Consider the following 20560-nt stretch of genomic DNA (forward strand, 5'->3'; position numbering starts at 1 on the left):
GATATGGATATAGACTAACGAGCATGCACCAACGCGTGTACGTGAATGCCTACCGGTATATGGATATGGATATAGACTAACGAGCATGAACCAACGCGTGTACGTGAATGCCTACCGGTATATGGATATAGATATAGACTAACGAGCATGTACCAACGCGTGCACGTGAATGCCTACTGGTATGTGGATACGGATATAGACTAACGAGCATGCACCAACGCGTTCACGTGAATACCTACCGGTATATGGACAAGGATTCGATTTACCTTTTTTACTAATACACATAAATATATTGAACAAAATGTCAGTCTGGAGAATTAAACTTATTCAGAATTAGGAACGGGTGCGCGGTAATCATTATTAACACTTTCTTCAACGCGGTATATTTTAATCACCGAATAAGATTCAAAATCAAGTGTACTGCTAGTTCACGGGTACAACTACTACTCTCATACTATTATATAGTGAATAAAGTGTTAATCGATTAAATGATGCGAAATTGAAGAGGCATATTGAGTTAACTTCGTATATATGTTACTCACTTGCGCGACGGGGGTTTCGATAAAAAAATTTATATGATCCTATTAATTCATCGTGTGTTGATTGTTTTATCGTTTTATTGATAATTATCCCCAGATCTTGCACGTACAAATTAACAACTCGCCACGCCTATTATCACATCGGAATTTTACAAAGACCCATATTTACATTACAGATAACAGAAACGCACCTTCAGCACGATATCTATACATAAAGAACGTCGAGACATTAATTTCAAATTATCACGGTACCCTACGAAAGTTGCGGATATTATCATTTACAAATGTAACAAGGCAATGTACGTGTTTATGTTATAAGTCTGTCCCACATACAGGGCAATACGAACAAAACTACATAAAAGATGTGCAGATGTCAAATTTCAGAACTGCTTATCAGGGAATACACTTTCCGGCTAAACTGGATTTTTAATAAGAATAGTCTTCTTTAAACGAAAAATATCATAAAAGCAGAAAGCATACTTTAGAGGCTAATCTGGGACCACATTTTACGAACATACATTAGGCCCCGTAATTTGCGGTCGGGTGTGCTAAAAATACACTCGCATTTTTATTCAGAATGTGATTTTGTTCTTAAAAGAATAGTAAACGATTAATGTGTAGCAAATGAAAGCGCCCTTAAATATACACATATTCATTTTCACAGATAGTTATGTGAAGTTCGTGCATACTTGTTTTACAATCAAAGCGCTGAAGGCACTGAAGTTGTTCGCTCTCTGAACACTTTAATATTACAATCACAGGATTAAGTTACATTTATAAACAAAACAACCCAGCAATAGCAGTGCATTTGAACGACAACGTTAGCATGCCCAGTAGTGCTATATTACGTTTACAAAGATACCATAAATTATCGTCATTTTTTAACAGATCATTGTAAAATATTAATGTACTCACTTTTTAAAGTCCGTTCTGCAGGCAAGAATCAGGAACTTGCTTGATGCCGTCTGTCCTGCTCAACTTAACCGAATGTTTTGACAGTAGCAGCGCGATCAAGCGTGGGGAGTAAACAATGTATCATTGAGCAGCCAATAAACAACTATTTTAATTATTTTGAACTCAATATAATTAGTACATTATAAATAAAAAATCATTTCGATAAAACTACCGTCTTGAAAAATCTTTTGTACAAACTTAATAATTTAATGCTATCGTTTCGATGAACTATTTTTTGCCGAGAACATCTTCAGAGGGGTTATCACGTGACAAACAAAATGGCGACGTCCATGCCGAGGCAGGTATTTTTCGTCGTTTTATGCCCTTTATTACTTGCATTATTTTTTTTATTCCGTTCGCTTTCCAGCAATATTAGGAAGAAAGTTTCTGGCTTTTATTTCATAGTAATATTCGCTCTATATCTCGACTTTACTCGCTTCGAAATTTCTAAGCGGGATGACCTTATTAGGGCTCCACTAAGAAAATTTGCAGGGAGTAAAGTCGAGATACGAAGCGAATTTAAATACGAAATAAACGCTAATCACTTTTTAACTGATATGACTGGAAAGTGAGCGTGCATCATTTAACAAATAAACAAAAGTAATAAAGGGTATAAAACGGCGAAAAATAACTGTCTCGGCATGGACTTCGCCATCTTGACTATCACGTGATTACCCCCTCTGAACTTATGATCACGTGACGAAAAAAGACGCTTAAACACCCGCGAAAAAGTACCACGTGACGAAAAAGCGAGCTAGACACAAATACATTGCGACGATGAATGTATTTATTATCGTTGTGTGAATGAATAAACTGGTTATACAGGTTTTTGAAGGTGATATATGTCCAATGGTGCGGAAATCAAGATTTCCTCGTGCACAGATTTGTAGGTTTAGTCAATCGACAGGCAAGCAGGGATAGAGCGAAGACTTGATTTAAATCGTTTTATTTAGTTATGCTCTGTTTGTGTGTTGATGTTAATATGATGTTTTATGTGTTTCAGTGAGTTTTATGAGAGCAGACGGATGACTGACTTGAGATAGAAAGGGGCATTGGTTCCGGACATTTTACCATTAGATTTACATGGTTTTCTAAAAAGAATACTTAACGTTTACGATATAGTAACAGCTGATTATTTGTAGATTTCTCTAAAATTAGAGGTTTCAGGAGGTGATGAAGGCACCTAGACACCGGTCTTGAACCATGGGTCCTCATACGTCCCCCTGCCATTAAAAGAAAAATGAAAAATGAGCAGTAGGGTTGCGTATCCCGCTCGCGGTTACACCTGAATCGTTCGTTACCACCGATTATTGTTTGGGGTGTACGTGAAGTCATGTGCACTTCTCTTAATTGATGGTAATGAATAATTCTTGTAATTATCGCAGCTGCTTTAATCAAAACTAATGCTTCACTGTATATACTTTTCGCAAATAGGCGTTGTGGATGGGCATAGGGGGCGTCCTCGGTGCGCTTTGGGCATCGGCGGCGGACGGGCGGTTGTTAGGGCCGTGGCGTCCTTGGTTGGGCTTGTGATTTTGAATTGTGTAGTTAAATTGTGCAATTGTATGATTTTGGGTTTAGGCTTGACGTCTAATGGGTATTAATAATATATTCAATTATTCACATGTAACGCATGAGCATGTTTAATGATACGTATAACGACGTGTTCTACAGAATGGATTTAGTATCGTTTCAGTTCTTAAATATATGAGAAGGATGTCGCAACGTTTACTGACGTCTCGAGACTATCACCTGAGCGGTGCCATTGGGGTCGATATATGTTGCTCATTGAACACATACGATCGTCAGAAGATTAGTTTCTTGCATTTATGTGTAGAAAGCCCTGTCAGATACAAACACCCACTCCGTGCGTGTGTTTCAAGAAATAAAATACCCTGCTTGTCATGACACCTAAACAAATGTGTTTGTTTTTATTCTAAATGGTTAGATGATAAATAATTTATGTTTGTCATAAATTTAATGGAATATAAAACATAAATTGTATTATGAAAAAATATACACTTCCACGAGACGCATTTTTCGCAACTTCTGTGAAGCCTTTGTAAACTTCTATCAATAACCAACCAATGGAACTTGACATATCCAGAAGCCGGGGTCTTATTATTGGAATTATGAAAAGAATTTACCTCTAGCTGAAGTAAGCAAGGTAAACGTAGCACCTAGTTGATCCTTTCTTTCTATGTGCAAATGCAGGTGTAATGTTAATGCTGTTTACTATAGTAAGTCACTACTTGAGCTTACCCGTCGCTTGGTTTGAGTCAAACAAAGAATGAACCACAACATAATTATAATAATAAATGTATTGGTATAAGCCACAACATAATAATGAGAATACATGTATTGGTAATAACCACACCATAATTATAATAATAAATGTATTGGTATTAAACACAACATAATTATAATAATAAATGTATTGGTATTAAACACAATATAATTATAATAATAAATGTATTGGTAATAAACACAACATAATTATTATAATAAATGTATTGGTATTCACCACAACATAATTATAATAACAAATGTATTGGTATTTACCACAACATACTAGTAATTATAATAATAAATGTATTGACCAGCATTGTATTAAATTCGCAAGCAAACCACATAAAAAACATGAGCTACTCTGGACGAAAGACCATGAGACCCATTTTCGCACGACGCTGGTTTGAAAGTGTCATTTAAATGTTTGGAAAAAACTGCATGTTAATCAAATATTAACATACGAGACTGCAAAAGCTTTCAATACATGTGTGTTTTGAATAAATGCATTATACTTGGTAATGATAAAAATAATAAATTTTGTGAAAAGTGCTTTAAAATCAGTTTGACTGAGGCCATAATAATGCCAAAGTTAAACAGTATTATTTCACATGAAAGTAATCAATCGCGTTTCCAGATGAAATCAACTCCATAATAATGTCAAAGTTAAACAGTGATATTTAATCTGATATTAATTTCAAGAGAAAGCAACCGCACGCACTCCGATCAATGAGTCAGTTCGCATAACGACATGATATAACACCGCGTCCATAAACTTTCATTTCATTTTTCCATTCATATAGGGAAGACTGGCATGGCATTTCCAAAAGCAGTTTGTCACGTTTACAAACATTTGTGAATTAGCAACACCTGGTAGATGAACATTTTCCCAGGAAGTTAGGAAGGGAATGACATTTTAAACAACAGCTTGCTTGAACCGTTTGTTTGTCATATAGTGTTGGCATGATTGTAATCTTGTTATCTGAAGATCGTTGAATTGCAATAACAATAAAGCAATTCATGCCCGTATCTCATAATTATCTTGTAACCTTACGTGTTGATAGATAGTGTAATATTCTGAAATTTAAAATAATGTTTAACAAGAAAGCAAACTAAGCATGTATATGTGTCTTGATCTGATAAAAACTGGGCTTAATTCGTGTGCGTTAAGTGTCGTCCCAGATTAGCCTGTGCAGTTCGCACAGGCTAATTAGGGACGACACTTTTCGCTTTTATGGTATATTTAGTTTCAATGAAGTTCCTCCTTACCGAAAATCAAGTTAAGGCGAAAAGTGTCGTCCATGATTAGCCTGTGCGAACTGCACAGGCTTATCTGGGACGACACTTTACGCACATGCATTATTCCCAGTTTTGTCAGAACAAGACTCAAATGGTCAGCGATGCATGATAAGCCCCGCCTCGGCGAATACAAGCCGGCGGTATGTTATACGTGTGGAAAATCAATCCCTCTTGGGTCTTGTATTTTAAACCACCCCTCTAAGGGTCTAGACATTAATTATTATAAATAAAGCAACATAACACTAACAAGTGAAAAAGAACACAAACATTAGTTAAACTTTTGTTTTCAATTTAATTATTCAGAAACTTAGAAACGTAAATTCCAACCTTTATTTCAAAGTCAGCATTTACGCCGACTACCATTTAAAAAAATAATTCTTATTATATTTAATTGTTTTTTATGTCTACATGTATACTGGGGACATATTGTTTTTGCAATATTGAAAATAGCAACTTGATATTTGGCATGCATATGTATCCCATGGAGCTGCAAATTTTGGGTGGTGAAAGATCAAGGTCATCCTTCAAGGTCAAAGGTCAAATATAATGGGGGGGGGGGTAATAGTGTTTCACAAACATATCTTGTTATATCCGGACATATCTTGTTATATTCGGTTTTAGCCTTTATGAAGCATTTTTGATGTTGTCCAGAGTATCCCTAAAGTTATTGTTGAACTAGTGTTCAACGTTTTATAAATTGAAAACTGTGAATATAAACAAACGTAACTATACAATTGCGTTTTTATCACCCGTGCAATGAGACTCTCCCTTGTTTATCAGCAGCAGGTATTTTCCCGCATCTATTAATAGCATCAGATTATGAATGGCCTGTGCTGAGCAAAAATACTACGTCATTAAGACGAAGCAGATAGTGGACTATTTTAATCATTCATAAACATTCTCTTCCATGACACGTATAATACAAACACTGTTTATTAATTGTTTTCCATAGCTCCGTTAAAAATATTCCATTTACACGATATTCACATAATGATCTCATTTGTGAATGAATATAGTTGAAGAACTCAAACCTCTTGAATAAATTATGCAACTCTATCTCGTGCGGATGCGGCAGATGCGGTAGTTATCGTTTTTAACGTAGTCAAGAGCAGACCGACTTGCAACGCGTAGTACTAACCTTAGTTGTTTGCAAGCGAACAACTAAAAATATAACGACAACAACAGAACACTCCAAATTATTAAATCTTTTCGTTTTGTCAATTTACCAAAAACGTTAAAAGGTTCCTTGAATGTCTTCAGACTTGCAAATTAAATGAGTAAAATACACTGACAGATCTTACAAAATGAATAACTTTCAGGTTTACAGGTTGCCTGTTAGCCTGGAGCCAGTATATTTAAGCCCAGGACTCAATTTCAAAAGTTGGTTACAGTTGGGCTAAAAGGCAGGGTAACTAGCTTTTTCAAAGCTTGAAACAACTCAATCCAATTAAACATAGAATACAAACAGGCGACTGTGGATCAATTAGGCCTAGAAAATGATTCAATCCGGCTCACAACAATATATGATGCATGAAAAGTCTGTCATGTCGGCAAAAATGTTGCTCATTAATTTAAAGAAAATAAATAAAGTATTAGATACAAATATCACAACATGTACAATAGTGTAGGCTTGTTATTCTTCAGCAAGGCAACCAAAATTCTAAAGATGGTTGCCAGTGCAGCAACCAAATGCGAAAAAGAGACATATTGTTCTTTTTTGTCTAAGTTATCTCTAAAACATATATTTGACGATGAACAGTGCACACACATCTCGACCTGTGCTTTAAGACACATTGTTTATAAATTTGAATTGGTTGTGTTCATTTCAAACTTGCGACAAAAAAGCTATAACATAATTTCGAAAACTGAGTTGCGTCTAATATTGAACAACTTTAGTGCCTTCAGCGCTTTGATTAAAGATAGCTCGTGTATACGTATGAGATGCGATTGTTTCACACTCTATATTCGGCAAGCAAAACGCAATGGTGAATCCGTTTCAATTTGGCAAATATTGAACAGAACAGAACAGAACAGAAAGTTTATTCATTTCATTTAACTTAAACATTTCCAATTCATCGTTACAGATACAAAACTGACAATATATAAGCAACATTTGCATTCAATGTTATCATTTATCTATCAGTTATCATTTTAAAAGCATTTTTACAATATATCGCGAGTTTATTTAGGACTTTGGTTTTAGCATTAGTTATAATATTATATATAATATAATTTGTCAATATATTTTTTTCTTTATTGAGTCTAACATCTGTATAAAGAGGACATACTCTTACAAAATGGTATTCATCTTAATTATCACTTAGGTTACATTTTTATATTTCATTTGCGTTCGTTTTTGGGGATATATAGGCAAATATTAATTCAGGATTAATCGCAAGACACTTTTGCACTATTAAATTGGCTGTTAAAAATGTTTGTAAATTTCAGCCTTGGTTATACAACTTAGCCGAAACAAATTTTTTCCAATACAAAGCGAGACTTCTTCTGTTTACTAGGATGCAATTATTTTATCATTATGCCACATGGGTTGTCTATAAAGGGGCCCAAAAGGATTATTCAATTTGTTATTGTTGAGGCGGTAGCACCCGTGATGTTTCCTTTCAACTCAAATTGCGATTTTTGTTTGCAACACTTCATTATGTTAACTTATGTCAACTATAATACATTCGATAACCCGTATTATGCTACACTATTATTCTCATTCTATGTCAGATGAGTTGAGATAATATGCCTTTACGTACCCAAGCTTATGTCAATAAATGGTATTTTGATTAGCTAAGTTGTGCCCTGGATTTACGGTGAATATAATTGAGCCGCGTTCTGTGAAAAGGAGTAATAATGCATGTGCTTAAATTGTCGTCCCTGATTAGCCTGTGTAGTCTTTATTTTTACTATGAAGAGACTTTCTTTAAACAGAAAATATCATTAAAGCGAAAAATGTGTCGTCACTGATTGGCCTGCGCGGACTGCACAGGCTAATCAGGTACGAGACTGTACGCATATGCATTAAACCTCTTTTTAAAAGATTACGGCCCAATGTTGTTTTGCAGTATCTTCTATAATTATTTGAACCTTCTTTATCATAATTGAGAATTTTAAATTACAAATTGATGCTTTACGTATTCTATAGTATATATTCCTTATTGGATTTTTATTTTTAAGTAAATGTACAATTCATACCACGAAAATTTCATATCGACAACATATATGGTTGAGTCTGTGAACTAAACTTGCTGATATGTGTAGCTATCACCCTTAGTAAACCAAAAATACGAAAGTAGAACAAATGAAAAGATATTGAGACGCGTTCTGAGAAAAGGGAGCAGGTGCGTTTGAAGTCCGCACAGGCTAATCAAGGACGACACTTTCCGCTTTTATGACATTTTCGTTTAAAGAAAGTATTTTTTAGGCAAACATCTTGTTTAGGCGGAAAGTGACGTCCCCGATTTAGAATTAACACTTCTGCAACACGTATAGATTTCTCACCAATAAGATTCAAAATCAAATGTACTGCTAGTTCAAGGGTACAACTACTACTCTCCAACTAGTATATAGTGAGTAAAGTGTTTCTCGATTAAAAGTTGCAAAATTGAAAGGGCGGAGTGAGTTAACTTCGTATATATGTTACTTACTTGCGCGACGGGGATTTCGATAAGAAAATTTTAATGAGAATATGTTCCTATTAATTCATTGTTTGTTTATATTTTATCGCATCATTGATAATTAACACCCGATCGTGCACGCACAATTTAACAACTCGCCACGTCTATTATCACATCGGATTTTCATAAATGAATTTCACACAGACCCATATTTAGATTACAGATAACGGGAACGCACCTTCAGCACGATCTCTATGGACCGTGCTCTGTGAAAAAGGGGTTTAATGCATGTGCGTAAAGTGTCGTCCCAGAATAGCCCGTGCAGTCCGCACAGGCTAATCAAAGACGATACTTTCCGCTTTTATGGTATATTATTACTTGATGTATATTTACCTACTAATTGGTTTTTGATAACAAACTTTAAATCAGAACAGCTTTATAAGTATACAAATAATACACCAACTTTCGCTTTCGACTTTGGTATGTGATATTGTAAATTTAACAATAGCTGAAATAATGGCATTAAAATTTCTGTTTGTATATTTATTAATGATTACATATTTTTTAAATCATGCCACTCTTTCTATGTTGAACAGGCTTTGTGTTTATTGTATAACTATATTGTTCGAAGTTCGATATCGGAGGAAATAAAGAATATACATTTCTCTTCTTAGCATAAATCAAGTTAAGGCGGACAGTGTCGTCCCTGATGAGCCTGTGCGGACAACACAGGCCTATCTGAGACTACACTTTACGCACTTGCATTTAACCCCCTTTTCACAGAGCCCGGCACATATACATGTAGAATGTCCCCCTTTAGTTGCAAAGTATCACAAACCCCACGATAGTTGCATATATTGTCATGTGATATATATTAAGAAAAAAAAACACAACAATTTTCATGTTATAAGTGTGTCCCACATACAGAGAAATAAGAACAAAAATACATAAAAGGAGATGTGCAGATGCAATAAAGAGATATTACAGGAAATGCTAGTATAGAAAACACAGTACTTTCTAGAGTCGCAGTTGTTTGTCAAGTTGACTTTGTTTGAGCAGATTTTATGCGCCCTGTTCCATCATTGTTCCTTTGGCAACTTCATCAAGGTTCAGAACTTACCGTTAAGAACTTCATTTTTTACAATATCGCACGTTATTAAAATACATTTGCAAACATCTTTAGTGCATAAAATACAGTTTTCTTGCAGTTTGTGTCGATATATAAAGGCATACGAACAAATTCTTGAAAACGTCTGAAATCGGTGACAATATTTTACCCTGCGTGACGCATAGTTGTGCAGAATACATGTGTAGTAAGGTAAATTTCTTATATCCCTTTTTAAATACGTTCATTTACTTCTTTGTGGGAATTTCGTCCTCTCGCCAGTGTTCGTTCACCCATGAAAGCTCGTGCAATTGTGGTCATGTCCAATCGTTATTTAGATTTGATCCGATGCAAGATTTTCATTGGTCATTCAAATGTACCTGTTGATTTCATTATGAAATTACTGACCACGCTTGCATTTGCCAAGACCGTCTAGTGGACGCAAGTCCGTAGTCGTTGTTTATTCCAACCTGTTGAATTAAACAGTTTTCACGAAAATTGTGTGGGATCAATTTTCAACAACCGAAAGAAATCCAATCTGCCCAATTGAAAGGTGGCGATTAAATTGACAACATTTAACTCGGATACTCCACAATGAAATATCGCCCAGGGAATCAAACGATCCCCCCTATTTCCGCTCAAGACACCCAGTGACAGCAAATAACAAAAGCACTTTTACAGAGGATTACGTTAACTTCCTGGCAAATTTCGGCAGTAACAGTCTCAATGACATTCGCAGAACTAGCCGCGCCATGAACTTAACCACAGTGAAGATAAATGACTACTTTGAAGTACTCCGTGGTTTACGACTGTGTATACCGGAAATCATGCAACGCAAAGTTGTAAATTTACCTCACGAAGGTCACCAGGGTCGAGTAAGAGTTTAAATGAATTTCACCATTACAATTCACAAATCTAGAAACTAGACTGTTTGACGGATATAACTGTAGGGGAAATGTCTAAATCACAAAGATATTTTGATATGTACCAATATTACACATAAAATCAACATTTGTAAAGTGTTAAACCAAAAACCTTAATTCCAAAACAATATCATAATTTTAAATAAGCTAATAATTCCCATGAACAACTTATTGATAATTCGATAAAGCGTATAAGCTCTAATGGAAATGTACGACTACAATGACACGTTTCATGTCAAGATTAAAACAAATAATGTCTGCAAAAACTTTATAATTGTCAAATTATTACAACACTAAACATATTTATAATTTTACTACTTTTTAAAGGAAATAAAAGAAGTCAATACCACAAATTAACTACAGCATGTGGATTCTAATTTGTAATTTAACCATAAGGCAAATGAATGAAATCTAGCGGTCACGAAAACATATTACATAACTATTATTAACCGTGAACTGAAACTTATTTACAAAATTGAACTTCGCTACAAACGTTTCTTAAATACTTACAGAAACTTATCATGTTTAAAATTAATGCAATATTTTCAAAGACTGCAATAACACCGAACTGAAATACAAGACGTGTTTGCGTACGTAATGTTTACAGTTGATAGCAAAGGAACTATTTTTGTGCACATACGCACACGTAATAAGATGTGCGCCATAACTATAAAAATAAAAGTAGTTGATACAATAGACTTACTTGGTCAGTCCAATCGAACATGTTTAAGGGAACAAATGTACATTAACACATCCACAAACAAAACGTCTACAGAGCAAAGTTTCATGAATTACTCGTGAAGGGATTCACAATAAAAAGTACAAAAGTCACGTGTTGTAAACAAAACGTCACATAAACACTGAAAAACACGCGGATTTATCTCACAAGAAAGTGTATGATAAATACACAATTCAGCTGTCCTTTCGAAAGTACTGCGGGTCCTGCGAAACTGCCCTAGGAGCTGGCCGGAAGTCAACGCGCCTCTTTTGGGTTGTCGTGCTCCCGAATCAAGCACCGCTCCGACAGCGTGGGCCTGTCCTCAACGAACGTGGTACCAACCTCGCCGCCCTCCGGAAACCTGGTCCAGCCGCCAACCTGGTCCTTCCGTCGCACGTCTGCCCCACGTTGGGCGCCATTTGTAGTGGGTGTGGTGGTGGGCCTATCTAGCCATGACGGACAAGACCAGGTTGGAATAAAACAACGACTATGGACTTGAGGTCCACTAGACGGTCTTGGCAAATGCCAGCGTGGTCAGTAATTTCATAATGAAATCAACAGGTACATTTGAATGACCAATGAAAATCTTATATCGGATCAATTATAAATAACGATTGGACATGACCACAATTGCACGAGTGGGTGAACGAACACTGGCGATCGGACGAAATTCCCACAAAGAAGTAAATGAATGTTATTTAAAAAGGGAGATAAGAAATTTACCTTACTACACATGGACGTTTTGACCAAAATACAGGCTTATTTTAAATAAACTAATTCTGATGTATTTCACATTTCCATCAGCAGCATACATATCTGTCGTTAATGCACTAGTTGAAAATTCTTAAGACAACTGTTTTAAAAAGTTATTTGGAAAAGAGCAGCACTTACCGGTGTGTTACATCCAATAACGTTTAATTGGGAAACAAATTCACGTGATCCTTCACCCTGGTGTTAATGCATGTGTGAAAAATGTCGTCCGAGATTAGCAAGTTAAATCAGCACAGGCTAATCATTATCAGGGACGACGCTTTCACTCTTGACTGGATTTGGGCTAAGAAGAAACTTTCTTCAAACGACAAATATCATACAGGTGGATAGTGTCGTCCTTGATTAGCGGACGGCACAGGAGAATATGGTACGACACTTTTAGCACATGCATAAAGCCCCTACTTTGTGGTCGCGTGTGCTAAACCTATACTAGTACTCGTATTTTTATTCAGAATGTGCTATTGTTCTTAAAATAATAATAAACAATTAATGGTAAAGCAAATGAAAGCGCCCTTAAATATACACGTATTAATTTATACAGATAGTTATGTTACGTTTATGCATTGTTTTAAAATGAAAAGTACACATCATATTAGATTTACCTAATAGATTTGTATATAACGGTTTATTAAATAACAATGGTAAGCAATGTTCGTAAAAGAAAAGTTATAACTAAATGTTGAAGCCGGGAGTTTTAAGTAATTGCAAACACTTTTTCGCTGTACAGTACATGCACTGAAGAGAGGTGAAATTCCCATTAAAATGCGGTATTGGTTTTATTAAGTATTATTTCAAATATTATCGGGCTCGTTTTTGGACCAATAGTTTTGTTAACGCTATTTTATATATTCAGTTTTTAACTGAGTTTGTTTTGTTGCTCTTATATGCATGTGTGTTAAGTTGCATGATGTTAATAAATTCGTATTATTCCGGTAAATACCGAAAGGATGATCAAGGCGCGCGTATTCTACATAGGAATCTAACGTTCTTTAAACACAGTCCTCGTTTAGCTGTCTATTTCTTAGTTAAATTACCCTAATTTTACGAAAGCTAGGCATAATTCATGTGCGTTAGGTGTCGTTCCAGATAAACCTGTGACGACACTTTCCGTTCCCACTGGATTTTCGTTCAGAAGAGATTTTGTTTAAACTTAAATTTCATCCAAGCAAAGATCGTCGTCCCTGATAAGCATGTGAGTCGTGCACATAATATTATGGAGTGTCACTTTACGAACATGCATTAAACCCAGGTTTCCAAGAACGAGGTATAACAAATGGTGCCATACCTGATTGTTCAGTTTAGTGCTGCAAGACACTTTTATAGAATATTCCGATCCTGTTTACATTTTGTTTTTTTTTTTTGTTTAGGAAGATTATTATATTGATATGCAAGAGTCTTTTCGAGTCTATTACGCCTATAAAATTAGTTTTTGAACTTTAAACTCTTTATTAACTGACGCGAAAAAAATAAAATAAGAAGCATAAAAAACGGCAGGTTAAGAACATATCTTTTAAAAAAAAACTATTTATTTAAGCTCGATTGCATAACAAACCTAAGACTTATATGGAACGCTCTCGAGTCCGTTTCCTTTGTGTCTGTAGAGGAGATCTAAAAAACGGGGATCGAACCCGTGACCTCCCGATCGCTAGGCGGACACCATATACTCTACACCGCGGCAACCTCAAACATCTTGTTGACAGCGATTATGATGAAACTGTCCCGTATGCAGCGAGGAATTAATTGTACATATTATGTTTCAAAGCAAACAATCAAAATATTAGCGTTTCCAACGCGTATATTTTATTTTGATCCGGATTACGTGCGACCGCAGGCTCGGCATAACGAAAATGACATAGCGTGTGCCTTACAGTCGCGTGTGTCATATAGTCGCGTGTGTCATATAGTCGCGTGTGTCATATAGTCGCGTGTGTCATATAGTCGCGTGTGTCATATAGTCGCGTGTGTCATATAGTCGCGTGTGTCATATAGTCGCGTGTGCCATATAGTCGCGTGTGTCATATAGTCGCGTGTGCCATACAGTCGCGGGTGTCATATAGTCGCTTGTGCCATATAGTCACGTGTGCCATATAGTCACGTGTGCCATATAGTCGCGTGTGGCATATAGTCGCGTGTGGCATATAGTCGCGTGTGCTATATAGTCGCGTGTGTCATATAGTCGCGTGTGCTATATAATCGCGTGTGTCAAATAGTCGCGTGTGCCATATAGTCGCGTGTATCATATAGTCGTGAGTGTCATATAGTCGCGTGTGTCATATAGTCGCGTGTGCCATATAGTCGCGTGTGCCATATAGTCAGTGTGCCATATAGTCCCATGTGTCATATAGTCGCATGTGCCATCTAGTCACGTGTGCCATATTATCGCGTGTGCCATACAGTCGCGTGTGCCATCTAGTCGCGTGTGTCATACAGTCGCGTGTGCCATATAGCCGCGTGTGCCATCTTGTCGCACGTGTCATATAGTCGCGTGTGCCATATAGTCACGTGTGTCATACAGTCGCGTTTGTCATATAGTCGCGTGTGCCATATAGTCGTGTGTGCCATCTATTCGCGCGTGTCATATAGTCGCGTGTGCCATCTAGTCGCGTGTGCCAAATAGTCGCGTGTGCCATATAGTCGCGTGTACCATACAGTCGCGTCTGTCATATAGTCGCCTGTGTCATCTAGTCGCGTGTGCCATCTAGTCGCGAGTGCCATATAGTCACGTGTGTCATATAGTCGCGTGTGCCATATAGTCGTGTGCCATATAGTCGCGTGTGCCATATAGTCGCGTGTGCTATATAGTCGCGTGTGTCATATAGTCGCGTGTGCCATCTAGTCGCGTGTGCCATATAGTCGCGTGAGTCATATAGTCGCGTGTGCCATATAGTCGCGAGTGTCATACAGTCGCGTGTGCCATATAGTCTTGTGTGCCATATAGTCGCGTGTGCCATACAGTCGCGGTTGCCATACAGTCTCGTGTGCCATATAGTCGCGTGTGCCATATAGTCGCGTTTGCCATATAATCGCGTGAGTCATATAGTCGCGTGTGCCATATAGTCGCGAGTGCCATATAGTCGCGTGTACGATACAGTCGCGTGTGCCATATAGTCGCGTGTGCCATACAGTCGCGTCTGTCATATAGTCGCCTTAAAATAAAAACAAAGATTATGCTATGGTTTATGACCAAAGTCATATGTGAGGAAGGATGACTAGTGTCCACCGTTGGAAAAAAAAGCGTTCCAATACGATCCTTTGTGCTTTTTTACCGTGTCGTTATATCCAGGTCTATATTATGCTCGTATCCTGCAGATCGGTTTCCAAATTGCGAGTGATGACGTCCATGTTGGGTTTGACATTCTCTAACTGCACGAGGACACATTCCGCATGAACCGATGAATCAAGTTCTATTTTAGTCATAATACTGCACTGAACATAATGTTCTAAGACAGTTTCATGACGATTAGGAAAACAGAGCGACTTCTGAGTTTTTGTTTACATAATTGTCGCCTTTTGACGTTTTTCGTTACCCCGCGTGTGCCCAGTTTAAAGTCACCGGAAATTGTATTGGTACAAATGTTCCCACGAAAATCTATAAAGATTGGGCAATACATGTTGACTCTAAAATGTTCACCATATAAATGAGCCTCGCTCTGTGAAAAAGGGGTTTAATGCATGTGCGTAAAGTGTCTAATCAGGCACTACACTGTCCGCTTTCGTCGATTTTTTTTTGTTTATAGGAAGTCTCTCCTAATCCAAAAATCGAGTCTTGACGGAACTGCACAGGCTCATTTGGGAGGACACTTTACGCCGATGCGTTAAAGCCCCCTTTTCTCAGGGCGCGAATCAAAAGTTGACGACGGACGACGCACACTGTGGTCGGTTGTACTAAAACCATACTCGCATTTTTGCAGCGAACTTGCTATTGTTCTTCAAACATAATAATACAAAATGAATGTTTAGTAAAATAAAAGCGCCCTAAAATACACACCTATTCATTTAGATTTGTTACGTTGGTGCATACCTATTTCAAAATGAAAAGCATACATTATCAAACAGATATGTATATAGCGGTTAAGTAAATAATAATGATTAGCAATATACGAAAACAGTCATGTTATTTGTAAAAATTAAAGCCAGACAATTTGGAAGTGAAATGTTTCAATATTATAATGAGGTGGATTATATAACTACGATTGCGAAGGTTGTAAAAATGTAAATATGCAAAAAGTAAAACTGCATAGACATCGACAGGTGAAACACTTTTATCTCCCTTTTTGTGAATCCATTTGTAAAAACTTTGATTTAAATGTGGTCGTAAAATGTGTCCAGTAAAGTGTTCTCTTGTTAAAAGTTTAAATACATTCGCAAGAGAATGACTTTATTGTATATCGGTGAATTAGACGACCATTAACGTACATTTAATTCTGCTGTTGCAATAACAGTGATTTTAAAAGAAGTTAAAACCAATTCAAAAACCATTTAAAATCTTAAAGTAATATTAATAACACGTACTTTGATACGAACTAGAAGACTAATTGGAAAGGTGTTCTTTGATGTACATGCTGATATAGAACTGACCTACCTTAAATAAGTAAACTGCCTTCAATACTTCAATAGCACGTGAGCGAGAAACCTGGTGGCTTGAAAGTCCGATGTCAATTAAATCAGCTTAAAGCGAGCTAGTATAATCGATGTTCGTAATATTTGTTGAAAACAGATAAACGGTTGATGAATATCAAACTAGAAAAGAAATTCAGAAGAAGATATACTCGAAAGTCAACGAAATTTTTTTTTTGCAATTGCAAACAATGTTCTGCCGGTCAGTCTAAAACTCGTTCATGTACCAATTACATGCGCACTGTTTGGAAATCTCCACTGTTCTGTACAGCTTTGTTTATATGCGCACTGCACATAGGCATGATACTTGGTTTTGCATCAAATACCGACTGTCTGTATCAGGATGAACCTCGATCTTTTAAATTGAGCATCGCTATTGGAAAACGGGGCTTAATGCATATGCGTAAAGTGTCGCCCCAAACTAGCATGTGCAGTCCATGATTTCGTTTAAAGGAAATTTCTTCATAGCGAAAATCCACTTCAGGCGGAAAGTGTTGTCTGTGTGCACAGGCTTATCTGGTCAACTCTTTAAGCTAATGCACTCAATTCCGTTTTCCCAGAGCGATGTTCAATTTAGTTCAAGTCAACAACATTCGATTAATGGTACAATTATAAGTAAGTTAATTTGTTATTTGAACTTTTGTTCATGTTAGAAAATCAAATGCTGATATAACACCGTTTATTCTCTTCTTATACCGATCCATTCATTACGCAAAACGTTGCATACATTTCTCTCATCATTAAAATAGAAATCCCCACATAACCGTGATAATGTTGAGCTAAATATAATGGTCGTGTCAGTTTTGGAAGGAAAACTATTTGGCAAAAAAATATGGAAATACAACGCCTTTGCAGCAACATTTACGACAATGATTTTTTCCTTCTATTTTCATTGGATTTTAAAAGTATTAAATAAAATTTGTTACTTTGATAATGATAAGTAGTTATATCTCTATTTATAGTGAAAATATTGTGAATAAACATATTAAATTTGGAATACAGATTTATAGTGCTGATTGTGCACTACGTGAGCGAGGTGTTTATTTTGCGGATCGGCTAGTATGAATTACGAGTGTTATAAAGCCCTATTTGTCTGCGTGAACAAATTTGATGCTTTAGATGCACACTTGCACATCATGTGGAGTTCTGCAAACATCATTAGATACAGACAGGCACACTATTAGGAGTTCAGAATACAGATTTATAGTGAAGATCCTGTATCTTCTATTTACCAGCGTCTCTGCGTCTCTTCGCAAGTTTTTATACGGGTGTTATAGCGTTGGTGAAGTAATGGGCGCCTATAAATCTTTATCCAGATAACGTTCGCATCGTGCTTATAATGTACGTTAAAATCGGGTTTATAAGTTATTGGTCCCTAACGATCTGTGCTCAGTTTACATGACATGCGCTTATATACGTCCACTATCCCATAGTTGAACCCTATAAATATATGCGTCCAAAAATTGAGTGAGATTGGGATATGCATGGGATAACTCATTGACTTCTATCTATGGACTATCTGCGCGAATACGAGTGTAATAGCGTTTGGGAACTAATGAGCGCCGATCATTCTGCGTCCAGACAACGTTTTTTTTATATCCCGCGTGAACGGTTATATTCGTGTTTAAAAATGATGGTTTAACGGTAATCTGGGCCCAGTAACATTTACATACGGTCGTACGTTCATTATAATGCATTTAGAGCCCTATCAACCTGAGTCGAGAGTCAACACATTAAGCATAGGCGGCTCCAATGGAGGGGAGCGGACGCGGCGTACGCCCCCCCCCCCTAAAATCTTCAAAGTAAAGTCAAATCATTTGATGTTTCACACTTAGCTAGATCTTAATCACCTATGTAAACTCATTTTTATCTTCTTCTTCGTACTCAAAATTGCCCACTAATCACAGACAATCGCTAAAATGTTTTAACTTTATACTCTGTGTCGCCCGGCGTATAAACTATGCATATTTTTGGCATTATAAGAAGGTACTTTAATGAAAGTAAATAAGGCGTGACATGTCCGAAAAGTGGTTGACAAATCCTTCAAAATCACTTTAATCGTGGGGCTTCCGGGAGGGGGGGGGGCTTCTGTTGAGTGTGCTTTAATGCTATTAATTGCATCAAATAACTAAGTTAATTAGATTGATGTACGTGCATGAAATCTCCGCGTGTTTTATTATTTATATTTTTTTTTACCATTGTATAATTAATATCCCCACCCCCTCCAAAAAAGCATCCAGACAACGTCCACTTCGTGCTTATACGGTACAATTCGGGTGAAACCAGGGATGGATGCCTATTTATCTGCGCCCAGTTAACGTTCACATGCGAATATATGGTCTTAATTGCATTATAGTGTAATAAAACCCAATAAATCTGCATCGTATGGCCTAATAAAACCCAATCAATCAGCATCGAGTGAATAAATTGAGTTTGACTCGACGATTATGCACGTCTGCACATAACATCAACCTAACATTAGCTCTGTTGACAATGGAGGGATTATTGGTCAACAATTGGTTATTTGTTATTCACATTTACATTCTATGATTAAATCTTTAACAGCTTACTTGGATAAACCATAAACAACACGTTATCTCCATATCTCCATATATTTTGATAATATGCATTTAAAGGGAATTTTATTTAAATAGGTAATAGGATAAAACTTTTGTTGAGTCGAGTGGTCGAAAGAAAAATGTACCTCCTGCTTAAAGCAGCCGGCATTTGACAGATTTCAACGGTGGGTTTAAATAAGTTGGCAGTGCAAGTTCCGAGACCTCCGAAAAGGTCTATTTAACCCCAGATATCAGTTTAAAGTGCATTTTCTGCATTGTTTTGTGCTTTTTTGCAAGCTGTTGATGAGCTGCACTGAATATTGTCTTAATCTATTTTCAGGTTGTGACTGAAGGCCTTGTTTTGAGGGTGTTTTGCAGACCAGTGGTTGTCGGCCTGGGGACTTTCAAGAAAAACTGTAGACTGCCCCCTAAAGATGACCTGTTAACTGTTTGTGTTCATTTCGCAATGCGGAAGTATTACATATCAAAGGTGAACAATTAAAGATTTTCCAACTAATCCCAGCGGTTACCTCTCCTATTGTGCTGAAAACTTATCAATCTATCGATTTAGTACATTTTTGTTTAAGCTAAGATAACACAATTTCAAGCCTTCACACTAAGTAAAATCATAATATTGGTTAAAGCTAATATATTTAGACATAACAGTTCAAACATTATATCTTATATCAATGTTTAAACTTTCTAAAGTTAAAATATTTCGTACATAATAAAAATGGTTGTGTTTTTAATTATTCTAAGAATGCTAATTGATAACACTTTCCAACTTTGTTAACAAGATATATATTATATGAAATGATATTTTAATCCCCATAAAGACATAGAATCCAGTTACTACTATCAGAGAGGGCTAATCATGTAAATGGTAATTCAAGTTTTTTGTCCAAATTTTATTGAAATAAAGGTGCTAAATACATACTTAAAGACAGTTGCCTTCTTTTGAAATAAATTATTAGTACAAAATAACAAAACGTTTTAATATTTAACAATAGTATGCTAAATTGTTTTGTTTTTTCTTTATGGTCATTTTTGTGTAAAGGTGTCTGTCCCTGTGTATTTCCGGCATTTATGGTCCAACTCGCTTCTTTTGTCTAATTGATAAAACTCTTGGGCTGTCAATAACTTTTAAATTGGTTGTTGCACATCACT

General features: G+C 36.4%; 1 protein-coding gene across 1 annotated transcript in view; it reads left to right on the forward strand.

Annotated features, from left to right (window-relative positions):
• Positions 1–11897, forward strand: part of LOC127853773 (acetylcholinesterase-like) — a 93677-nt gene extending 81780 nt beyond the window's left edge. The window contains exons 2-3 of the mRNA XM_052388540.1: positions 10522–10681; positions 11646–11897. Of these exons, the coding sequence (XP_052244500.1) occupies positions 10522–10681; positions 11646–11897 (412 nt within the window). The remainder of the gene's footprint in view (positions 1–10521; positions 10682–11645) is intronic.
• Positions 11898–20560: the final 8663 nt, after the last annotated feature.

This window comes from Dreissena polymorpha, chromosome 12, assembly GCF_020536995.1.
Source record: "Dreissena polymorpha isolate Duluth1 chromosome 12, UMN_Dpol_1.0, whole genome shotgun sequence".
In the NCBI taxonomy this organism is placed as follows: domain Eukaryota; kingdom Metazoa; phylum Mollusca; class Bivalvia; order Myida; family Dreissenidae; genus Dreissena; species Dreissena polymorpha.